This window comes from Vombatus ursinus, unplaced genomic scaffold (genome assembly GCF_900497805.2).
Source record: "Vombatus ursinus unplaced genomic scaffold, bare-nosed wombat genome assembly UNPS02014945.1, whole genome shotgun sequence".
In the NCBI taxonomy this organism is placed as follows: domain Eukaryota; kingdom Metazoa; phylum Chordata; class Mammalia; order Diprotodontia; family Vombatidae; genus Vombatus; species Vombatus ursinus.
Window position 1 is genome coordinate 16215006 of NW_020954723.1, and position 11963 is coordinate 16226968.

At 34.3% G+C, this 11963-nt stretch overlaps 1 protein-coding gene across 5 annotated transcripts in view; it reads left to right on the forward strand.

Annotated features, from left to right (window-relative positions):
• GTF2A1 (general transcription factor IIA subunit 1) overlaps positions 1-8662 on the forward strand; it is a 46961-nt gene extending 38299 nt beyond the window's left edge. For all 5 annotated transcript variants that reach the window (XM_027844830.1, XM_027844828.1, XM_027844827.1 and 2 more), the window contains 3 exons: positions 958-1278; positions 1910-1999; positions 6940-8662. In XM_027844830.1, coding sequence (XP_027700631.1) covers positions 958-1278; positions 1910-1999; positions 6940-7047 — 519 coding nt within the window. In that variant the 3' untranslated portion in view covers positions 7048-8662. The remainder of the gene's footprint in view (positions 1-957; positions 1279-1909; positions 2000-6939) is intronic.
• The last annotated feature ends 3301 nt before the right edge of the window (positions 8663-11963 follow it).

Here is an 11963-nt window from a genome sequence, read left to right on the forward strand (position 1 = left end):
CATATTTTGTCCTCTTTTAGTCATACTGCAATCATTTTAGTATAGGCCCTCATTATCCCTACTACTGAAATAGCCTCTTCCTAAATCTCCCTGAATACAGTTTCTTCCCTTTCAATCCATCTTCCACATTCCTGGTAAATAGATATTCCTAAAGTTCAGGTTTGACCCTGTCACTCCCATGTTCAAAAAACCTCAGTGACTTCTCATTTTTATTTCCACATTTTCCCCAGACTTACCTCTTCAACTCGTCCATCTTCAGATGAAGTGTCCTCAGCCCCATCAGCTTGTAGTACCAAATAAACAATAAAATATAAATCCCTCTTTGGTATTTCTAGTATTTAAAGCCCTTGATAATCTTGCTCCAGTCTGTCTTTCCCACTTTATTTTTCCTCCTGCATTCTATCTAAGCTCCAGTAAAACTGGTCTGCTTACTGTTCTTTGTGTATAACTTTCCATTTCCTCCTTCCGTGCCTCGTGTTAGCTGTGTCCCTGTGCCTGGAGCGCTCTCCTTTCCTACCTTGTTCTGTTTTTCGTAATAATCTGTGACTCCTTTCAAAGTTCAGCTGAAGTTACACCTCCTTCAAGGGGCCTTACACTAGTTGTTAGTGTTTTCTTTGCCAAATCGCTGTGTATTTATTTTGTATCTGTGGAATTTATCTGTGAATATATTGTGTGATACGAAGGGAGGGCAATGAGAGAGTTTCTGATAGATGTTTTTAATCTTTCCTGTAAAGTAGACTCATTAATTCACTGAGATAAAAAAAATAGATCAGGCGAGGGGGCATATGGGAAAATACAGAGGAGGTTTGGTCTTGGGAACGTGAAGGAATGATTTAAAAGATTTCTGCATAGCTCTGAGGAACCAATTGAGATTAGCATAAGTTTGTTGTGGACCCAGTTATCTTGGATGAAATAAGTACAAATGAGACTTTAATATTCCATTTCTTTATGTGTCAGGTTTTGGCTCCTATCCCTGGAGGGATACCACCACCAACAGGTGTCATCATACAGCCTCAGCAGATCTTATTTACAGGAAACAAGACACAAGTCATACCTACCACAGTGGCAGCTCCCACTGCAGCACAAGCACAGATCACAGCAACTGGCCAGCAGCAACCACAGCAGCAGCCTACCCAACCACAAGCTCCTTTGGTGCTACAAGTAGATGGGGCTGGGGACACCTCATCTGAAGAAGATGAAGATGAAGAGGAAGATTATGATGATGAAGAAGAAGACGATAAAGAGAAAGATGGAGGAGAAGATGGACAAGTTGAAGAGGTAAGTCTGGGGAAAATGTGGAAATGAAAAAACTTGACTGATGATGATTTTATATTTTTCATATAAACTATAGTTTTCATTGGGAAGGTTGGTATTTTAAAATACTGATTACTTAGCAACTTGCAGAATAACATTATTGTTTTAAGTTCTTCATAGAGCTATAGGATTGAGATGGAACTTGGTAAAGTGAAAACATTTAATATATCCTGTTCTTTAAAGTTTAGGTTGCTATTCAACAAATTTGCACAGTGATTAAAGTGTATGGTGATAAAATTTATGGCAGTTAAATCGTAACACTTGTGTCTACAGGTGTAGTTAAAATACATCATTTCCAACTCTTGAACTCATAGAATAGGCCTAAATATGCAACTTTTGTGATAGAGCAGACAAGTGATAGTGCATTGTTTCACTAGGTTACTACAAATAGATAAAAACATTCAAAAATGAAAAGAAACCCTAGATAAACAAAATATCTTAGATGTGAAGAATTTTCCTAGTCTCCCGAATTGCTGCTTTTGGCAATTAAAATCAGAGGTGTATACTTTCAGAGAGCTTCAGTTTGCTGAGTATTAGTAGGGTTTAATGCTAGTAATATTGACTGATGATAAATTAATATAAATATCTTTTCTAGGAACCCCTGAATAGTGAGGATGACGTGAGTGATGAAGAAGGACAGGAACTGTTTGATACAGAGAATGTTGTTGTGTGCCAATATGATAAGGTAATGACCTTAACAAATTATGGGGGTGGTTTGTATTGAAATTTCTTATCTTGCCTTTTTCCTACTGCTAATACTCACCTATTTGATTTTTAAATGAATAAAAGTAAAAAGACCCATTAAATTGGTATTGCAGTAGTATAAGCAGATAGTAATGAAGGGTCTGTATGAGGTGAAGTGGCAGTTGGAATAAAACAGGGAAGAAATTTAGGGAAATTTAGTAGAAGTGGAATTTAAAGACGTAGTTAACTGGATAGAAGAGGAAAATGAGAGAAGGAAATGCTAAAAGATTACCATTAGGTAATGGGAGATTGAGAGTGGTTGCTATGGACCAAAAATGGGAGTATATTGAAGAAAAAAGAAGATTAGTTAGATTTTGTTGTTAATTTTTTCAGGTCCTACTAGACCTTCCAGGTGGAAATACGGTGGACATAGTTAAAAATACACGTCTGGATAATATGGGAGTTAATTTGCATACAAATAAAACCTTGAGAGTGGAGGAAATTTCCATAGTGGAGTGTGAGTGTAAAGGAAGAAGAAATTGTTGGAGTACATTAAGGGGTCAAGAAAAGATTAAAGAGCCAGCATCCAAAATAGGAAAAGCACTGGAATGGTAGAACAAAGGAATATTCTTTCCCTAAAGCTAATGGAGTAAAGAGAATATACAGGAAAGAGTTAACCGACTGAGCCAAATGCTGTTGAGAAATCAGCAAGTGTGAAGACTCGCAGAAGCCATTGGATATGACTTTTGAGACATTTAGTAACGTTTGCAAGTATGGTTTCAGAGTGATGAGGGCAGAAGATTTGAGAGAGTAATTTGGGGATTGAGGAACTAGAGACAGTCAGCATTTATTTAGTGCTCATGTCAGGTGTTAGGCACTGGGAAACAATGATGGGAAAAAGTGAATGACGCTTGGGTGTAGAGCGGTCAAAGGAAAGCTGCTTTAAGATTAGGGATAGCTTGGCTATGATTGTAGGCAGCTGAGGAAAAATTAGTAGGGAAAGAGAAATACAAAGATACAAAAAAAAAGACAACAACAGGAATAAAGTCCTGGAGGATGTAGAAGGGAATGGGATCCAGGGGAGCAGATGGGTGATTATTAGCCTGCTTGAGGGGTGTGACCAGCAAGGAAGTCCTGTGGCCTATGGGCAGGCAATTCACCTTGCCAGTCTTTGCCTGCTCATAAAGTGGAAACAATGCCTACAGTACCTTCCTCCTAGGTCTGTAGTGAGGCTCACATGAAATACTGCATGTAAAATACTTGACAGACTTCGAAGTGACATAGATGACAGCTCTGTGACCAGTAGGAAGGAGGAGATGATGGGTGAGGGAACTGAGGTGTAAGGACTATAGTAAAAGATTTGAAGAGGAGTACAAAAACAACTCTGGTCTTAGCTCTTCTTGGTTCAAAGCACATGTATTGTGCATTTCAGAAACAAAACAAACTTGAAGTTAACTGCACAATTGAAAATGTATTGTCAGCTTGTGGTGTAATAAAATACTGGATTTGAACTTAGAAGACATAGGTTTAAATTCTACTACTACCCATGACTTATACTTCCTGAGTCTCTTGCTTTCCTCACACCTGAAATCGGGGGGTTGGATCACTTTGGGTTCTAAATCTTTTTGACAGTCATACTATTATCTATTTCAGAAATATTACATGTATATCTTATCACTATTTGGGAAAGAGAAATAGGAAATAAATTGTTTTAAATTATGTTTTAAATTTTCATAGATACATGAACAGTTTTAAAATGTATTTACTTATTGTTATGTTTACTAGTATTAATATAATGCTAACTTACTATAGGATTTTAAAAAAGACCTTTTTGACTTCATTTGTAATTGATGTCCAACATTTGTTTTGTATAGGATATTAGTTATAGAATATAGTCTGCTCTATTATGGTCCTGTCCCTTTCTTTTCTTACCTTCTGTGTTATAGAAGTCAGTATACCCATACAACTGAAGAGGCATAGAAATTTTCTAGAGTAAATCTCTCACTTTACAAATGAAGAAACAGTTCTAGAAAGGTTGTCTTAACCTAGTCATATAGGTAGGTAATGATATCTAGGACTAGAATCCATGTGTCTTGATTCTAATTCCACTATATTTTTCAGCTGTTCAATGAATTAGACTACTGAGGTCAAAAGTCTCTAATGTTTAGGTGTATGGCAACCATTTCAGTATGTTTTGCTCTGCTTTAAGTTAATTAGGATACTTTCATAAGTGTCAGTTACTCGAATGTGTGTATGTATGTGTATGCCTCTCCTCTGTTTGGCCATTTCACTGATTTTTCCACAAGAGGGCACCCAAAAGAAGTAAATGAAAGATTCATAGACTAAAGTATTTAGTATCATTTATATTCCAGCAATGAATTAGACTACTGAGGTCAAAAGTCTCTAATATTAAGATATATGACAATAATCCCAGCATGTTTTGCTCTGCTTTAAGTTAATTAGGATGCTTTCACAAAATGTCAGTTACTATACCTGCAATTGTGTATGTATATAATACATACATGCATATATACCCACAGCTAGACTAGAAATTGACACAAGAAGACATAATAATAGAGAATATCTATTTGAAGGATTGTTATGTAGAAGAGAAATTAGATAGTCTGAAGTTAAAGGGCAGAATTCTAGGCCCAGTGAGTAGAAATGTCTAGGAGTTCGATTTCTTATAAGAACATTGATGTTTCAGAAAGGGAAAAGGAGCAACCCTTCATTGACTTTTTTTCCACAACCGTGCCATTTTGGAAGGGAATATTTTACAATGTTAATATAATTTGGACTTGGAGTCAGGGCAGAAGGGTTTTTAGGCTTAAAAAGGGTATCTAGTAAAATGAGTCAGTCAATTAAGGAGGTTGTAGTCATCAAAATAAAGTTGTTTTAAGTAGTGTGGTAGCAGCCATGGAAATGGAATAAATAAAGAACATATTGGAAGAAAAATGGACAGAACTTAGTGACTTTTTTGGTGACGTTTTTGAGGTGCAGAAGAAAGGTAAGTGATTTAGTAGAAAATCGCAGGATTTAGAATTGGGAGGGAGCTTAAAGATCACTTAGTTCAATTCCTGCATATACAGTTGAGAAGATGTTAGGTGACAGTGAGTAAAAATAGAACCAGATTTCAGCACTAGGTCATTTGGCTCAAATCTAGTCCTTTTTTTCTGTGGTGCCTCTATAGGAGGAGTTCAGTGGTCTGTGAACTATAACTATTTCAGCATAATTGGTTTTCTTTGTAGTATTCTGTATTTTCTGGTATACATTTAAGGAGAGTCCTTCACCAATCTTCATGAAACTGGTGAAATAATAGTAACACATGCAAAAAAGTTAAAAACACTTGCTTTATAAGAAGAGCACTAAACTTAAGAGTCTGAGGATCTGGCTGTGCTATTAATAGATTTGTGCCTGAGGGCTTATCATTTTACCTCTTTGAGCCTCTGTTTCCAATTTCTTTAAATGAAGATTATAGTGCCTCACGGGGTTGTTATGAAGAAATTGTGTTATAAACTTGAATTAGAAGTGACTTGTTTTTATTTATTATGACTCCTAGGTTAGGCATAGTGACAAGGAACTAAAGTAGCATAGATAACTTGAGATCTGTTTAATTTTTTAAATTTCTACTTCCTATTCCATCAAAATTTTTATAAAAAATAGTTCAAATTAATTGGTTTTAGGTTTGCTGCTTTTATTTTCCTCCTCTGCTGAAGTAGTCATAGAAGATGAAGACAAGTGCCCTCTTTCATTCTTTAACCCTAATTCTTGAGTTAATTTGAAGGTAGCTATAACTTGCAGGAATTTAATAAAATACATTTAAATGAGGCAGTTGAAGACCACCTAGTAGATAAAAACCTTATTCTATATTTAGGTGAGAAACAGATATATATGCACCCCTATTGTTTTGTGCAAGATCATTTGTGAGAAAGCATTTGCCAGGCTGAGATAATACAGTTGGTAGAAAGCTTAAGATTTCACCAATAAATTAAAAGCCTTATGAGCTATAAAATGAAGATCATTTTAGCGTAATTGACTTTTAAAAAGCCTATTGTTGCTTTTTGTTTTTATATCGCACTAACTTCTTTTAAACTACTGCCCCTAGTGGCTAATGTTCAGTAGATTTGTGCCTTGGGGCTAATCACTTGACCTCCCTGAGTTTCTGTTTCCATTTTTTTAAATAGGGATTATAATGCCTCATAGGATTGTTGTAAAGAAAGCATGTTGTAAACTTTAAAGTAATGAAATGTTGCTTGTATTTATTGTGGCTCCTAGGTTATGTATAGTGAGAAACAGATTTAACATAGATGGTAAAGATCTATTTGGTTTAATTTTTAAAATTTACACTCCATTAAAATTCTTATAGTAGTCAGAATGGTTTGATTTTAGATTTGCTTCTTTTATTTTCTGTTCTTATCCTCTGGTAACAATAATTATAGTCAGAACCATTTCACCCTCATTGAACCCTTATTTTAAAAAAATACAAAAGCATTAAGCAAAAACCAACTAGACACAGTGGCCATGTTTGACAGCGTATACTTAATTCCACATGCATAGCTCCTCCTCTTCTCTATAATCCCTGCCCCTCCCCCCAAAAAAAACACAGTGAAAAGGGGGGGGGAGGTATTTATTACCAGTTCTCTGGGGATCTAGGTTATTCATTACAATTAATCATGATTTACTTTTTTGGTGGGGCAATTGGGATTAAGTGGCTTGCCTAGGTCACAGCTAATAAGTGGCAAGTGTCTTGAGGCCAGATTTGGACTCAGGTTCTCCTGACTCCGAGGCTGGAGCTCTATCTACTGCAACACCTAGCTGCCCCTCTGTGATTTACTTTTTAAATGGAATATAGTGTCTTATTTCTTAATTTAAAAAAAAATTCTTTCTCATCATTTCTTTGTACCTTTATTTTCGTCTCACCTTTTTTGTTTGTTTGTTTAGATCCACAGAAGTAAAAACAAGTGGAAGTTTCACCTCAAAGATGGCATTATGAATCTTAATGGAAGAGATTATGTATTTTCCAAAGCCATTGGAGATGCTGAATGGTGAAGAATTGCCTTTTTTAAAAAAATAAAAAAAATTAAAAAAAAAAACCAAAAATATTCTTAAAGCTGGACTGGTTGAAAACTTAGGACATATACTTCAACCAAAATTTACTTCTGCATGTCAGAAAAGTATGGTAGAAGCAAAGCTACTGGAACAAAGATTGACCATGACACCGTAGACACTACTTCAGACTGGCAAGTCATGGAACTGTAGCACCTGGCATTGTTGGGAGCTGAATTTTTGTTAGGAACACCATAATTATCACTTCAACATACAGGTACCTACAGCCAGTAATTAGCATGTAAGGCTTTGTTGCCATCTTTCTCCCTCTAACTTGTTAAATCAGAAAATGTTTCTCGGAACAAATTGAAGGAACTCTTCCCTTTTGATAGAATGATCTGGAACTTCATGTGTGTGGTCATTATATTGATTAAATTTGTGTGGGGGCTTTTTACAAAAGGGAAAGAATTATGGTGTTGAACTAAAATTCTCTTGTATAAGGAAAAGATTTAAAATTCTATTTGATAGGTCTTAAGTAATTTTACTTGCCATTCTCCCTCAATGATATTCCTTCTATATCCCTACCCATTCCTTTTCTCAACATCTGTTTAATAGAGAAAAGAATATAATCAGTGATAATATTCATAGGATCATACACTTAGAGCTAGAAGGGACGTTAGAGGTCATCTTACCAGAACCTTATTTTATAGATGCTGGAATTTGAACCCAGGTCCTTTGCTGGATTTGGACTCACTCTTATTGTTATACCACATTGCTTCCCAATTAGATTACTTTTTGGAGACCACATCTTTATTTGACCTAAAACTTTATATGCGTACATATATATCCTCTTAAAATTAAGTTTTTAAAATCTGTTCAGTATAATTCAAAAACATTTCACAGGAATTGAGAGGAAATAATAGTGGTAAGTTTAATTTCCTTAGGGAGGGCCTGTCTCCCTTTCCTCATCCTTTTTCCCCTTTTAAAGCCAAATTGGCTCCTCAGGAATAGTTTTACTTCAAAGGGTACCATCTGATTGAAGTTGTATATACATGATGTGCAAATACATTGATTTATTCCTATAATTAGGCTGAAATTTGTCTTGGTGAACTTAATCTCCAAGCTTTTTAGATATCCAGTGCATTTATTGTAATTGAGGATGGGGACACTGATTTTATTAAACAACTTAGTTATTATAAAAAAGATTCTTGTGCTTATTGGGAAAGAATAGCAAAATTTGGTAAAAATCTAATTGTCAAAGTTAAGGTAACAAGTTTTTTTGACAAGTGACTTTTAGGTAAAACCTTTTTTGCTTAAGTGTTAATGTCCTTCTTGTTTACATGATGGCCCTACTTTTAAAACCAGGTGATGGGAAATGTAAACAACCACTCCAGTTTGTTCAGCAGGAAGGAAGGCAGTGGTATGTGGGGTTAGATTAGCAGTCACAATTCAGTGTCCCATCAGAGACTCAAAAACAGTGTAGCTGTAGCATTGTAATGTTACTGTGTCAGCTACGTAGGAGAGAATCAGTTAATATCATTAGCAAACTGAAAGGACGTTTTCTTCGTCTCTGTTCGTTTTGGATAATTAAAATTTTGTCATGGTTTTGGTTAACAAATTCCAAGTGTATTTAATCTCTTGTATATTTATTAACTGCTTTTCTTTTTCCTCTCCCATCTTAGTCTTCCTTTTACTTGCCTCTCAATATATTTGCAGCAGTAGCTTACATGAAAACCTTAAAATACATTGCAAGGAAGAATACTGTGATGAGCCATTATATGGGTTTTTTACACCACTTAGATCTCTAAAATTGTCTACTCACCAGAGAGCCTAATCAAATTACTGCCCCTCTTGTCCTTATATGTTGTAAACCTCTATAATTATAAAGTTGTTTTCCAGTCACATTAATAATAATTAAGTACTGTTTTGATGTAAAGATTTTAAGTATGATTTTTATTTTGATCTGTCTTAATTTAGGGTATAATCTAAGTCTTGTGTTTTTCTTATAAAAAAGTTTGTTTTTAATTACCACTATGCTAAAAGCACATGCAATTTTTTTTGGAGGTCATTTATATGCTGGGGTGGGGTGGGGGAACCAGATTAGTTGTACCCTAACTTTTTTTTTTAATTGTCATGTAGTAAAGCTGCCAAATAGGTTTGTTTACCCAAAAAAGAAATCTACCTGTAAAAGTTTAGCAAACAATTGAACAAATGAAACCTTTTAGCTACTTAGCAGTTTTTTTTTTTTGTTTTTTTTTTTATTACTGGAACCCACATTACAATATACTTATTCTCTTTTATGTCTTGAGTCCTCTGTGGTAGACAAATATCTTTTTTGTTTATATAACAGCATTATAAACTGGCCTGTCACTATACTGTATTTTGTGATATGAATAACTACTGCTTCCAAAGTAATTTTTGGATTATTTTGAAGCAGGTTAATAACCATTTGTATTTGCACCTGTGTCTTACATATTAATTATGACATGCTTGGCAAATGAGGGATTTTGTTTTAATTACCTGTGAAGTTTTTTTGAAAGCCAGTCAAACAAAATGACTTACCAAATTGTGCTCTTACATATTGCTACTTCAAGTGTTCCTTTTAAATCAAACTTTTCAATTTTATTTTGTAGCAATTTGCTGTAAGAATGTAGCTTGCTTACCTTTTATCGTACTTGAATTTTAATCATGGTTTTAAACATTGTAATTGAACAGACCATTTCATTAGGTTCCATAGAAATTGTCGTTGCTTTGAAGAGGACACGGAATTCCCACTTTGAGTTTTAAAATTAATATAACTTGTTTATTTGAAGTAGAAGAAATAGTTCAGTATTAATATTACAGAGACAAGAGATTTCAAAAGCGTTAAGTTTAGATTTGCACAGATGGTAACAGCACCTTTTAACTTGAAAAAATGGGGAAATATCTTTTACATTAATCATCAGCTCTAATGGACATTTGCATAGCAACTGGATAAAGTGTAGAAATTTGTGCCTTTCAGTATACAGATTCTTGGTTGGTGGTCATTTGAATAAGCCAGGCCACTTGAATTTCTGAGAGCACGTTTAATTTTTGCGGAGTTTCAAATGTATCTTTAAAAACTCTTAATGTGCAATTAATTTCTAAAATCAAATAAGTAAAATGTCTGCTATTGAGGGGAATAGACATATAAGGAACTTTATATTGGACTGTTATATTTTTAATGTTCAATTTTTGTTATTGCTAAGTAATTAAATTTCATCCTAATGTTACATCCATGTTGTCCCTTGCATTGAAGTCATAGGCCACATTAAACATAGTCCTCTAAGTAATATATCATGATTTCAAAAGTACATGGTGATTTTACAGTGTGTTTTTTGAGGAGCATAGTTCTAATATTCATTGTTCATAGAAAACAGAATGAAAACATGATGTATACGTGTTTTCCTTTGCTAGAGTGTAAAATGAAAAAACCAAGGTTTGGGCTTTTTTTTCTTTTTTTCCTTTTTTTTTTTTGGCCTTTTTTGGGAGTTGGAGGGGATGTAGATTCCCCTCTGTTGAAAGTATTTCATGAATACCCAATAGCAATAATGTCACCATAAACCACTTCCGTAGGGGAAATACTCATAATCCCAATGCAGGATAACAGACAAATAGATTCCCATAGGAGTTCCCTTTTTAAAAATTAGCAATTTCTTCCACTTGAAATAAATTCCTTTGTTTGCAGATTTCACACTGAAATTTTTTGTTATTGTTTAAAATTGTTGTGCAATGTTAATTGACCCTTTTTATTGGCATTTTAATTTTTTTGGCAGAAGCCCCTCATCACCTGCACCAATTTCAAATTAACCTGTTTCAGATTTCCAAATTCATTGGTTAAACATAAGATTCACACACACACACACACACACACACACACACAGAGTTTTGATTCTTATCCCGCTATTATGCTAGGGAAGTGATATTTAAATTTATGTTCCTTTTTACGTAAGGTTGTTTTCATTTACTTTTCAGTCAATTACTGTGGCTTTTAAAAAATTATTTTGGCTTATGCCTATTATGAAGAACAAAAGGAACTTTTTATGGGAGGAACTATTTTGGGTTATTTACACCTGTATCAAGGTACCCATGGACTACAATATTTTTTTGGTGGGGGGAGGGGCTAATACCCTTTTTTTTTGCTGTTCTGAGCTACAATTGTCAACTGCTGTTGTACATACTATTATGTGTACGGGGTAAATATATTTATTATGTTTGTAAAAGTCATTCTGTACAATTACAGATCAAGGTTGCTCTTCTGTGATATACAGGATATTATGTTTCAAAGGCCATGCTTGGAATACAATTAGAGAACTTAGTATTTTGATGTACTAAGACCTATTTTAAGTTTAATATTTTGCCTTTGCAAAAACTTTAATTAAAGATGTTATTTAAAAAAACTAGTTTTTTTATTTTACTTGTTTAATAATAAATTTTATTTTGACACAAAGGTTACTACATGAAGTTACATCCTTTGGTAATTAGGCAAATACTTCAAATATGGTAATCGCAGTGAACCAATCCATGATGGGAAAATATAAAACCTGATGTAATTAGTAAGAGAGAACATCAACCTGAATAGGTAAGAAGTCCAAATTTATAAACATTGAATAATTAAGTGTCTTCAAGTACATATTGAGCTTTAAAAATGGAACCATATTTAATGAATAGGGCATAGAATCAAGATGTAGAACTGAAAGAGGCACCTAGGAAGGAATCTAGTGCATTCCTCTTTTTTTATAGATGGATAAGTTGAGGTCCGAAGAGGGAAAATGACCTTGCCCAATGTTTCACAGACATAGACATTGGCAGAACTGGGATTTGAAACAAGGTAGGGATTTTAAAAAAAAATGTTGATATCTTTTTATCCCTATATTTCACACTGTATCCTTTCCTTACTC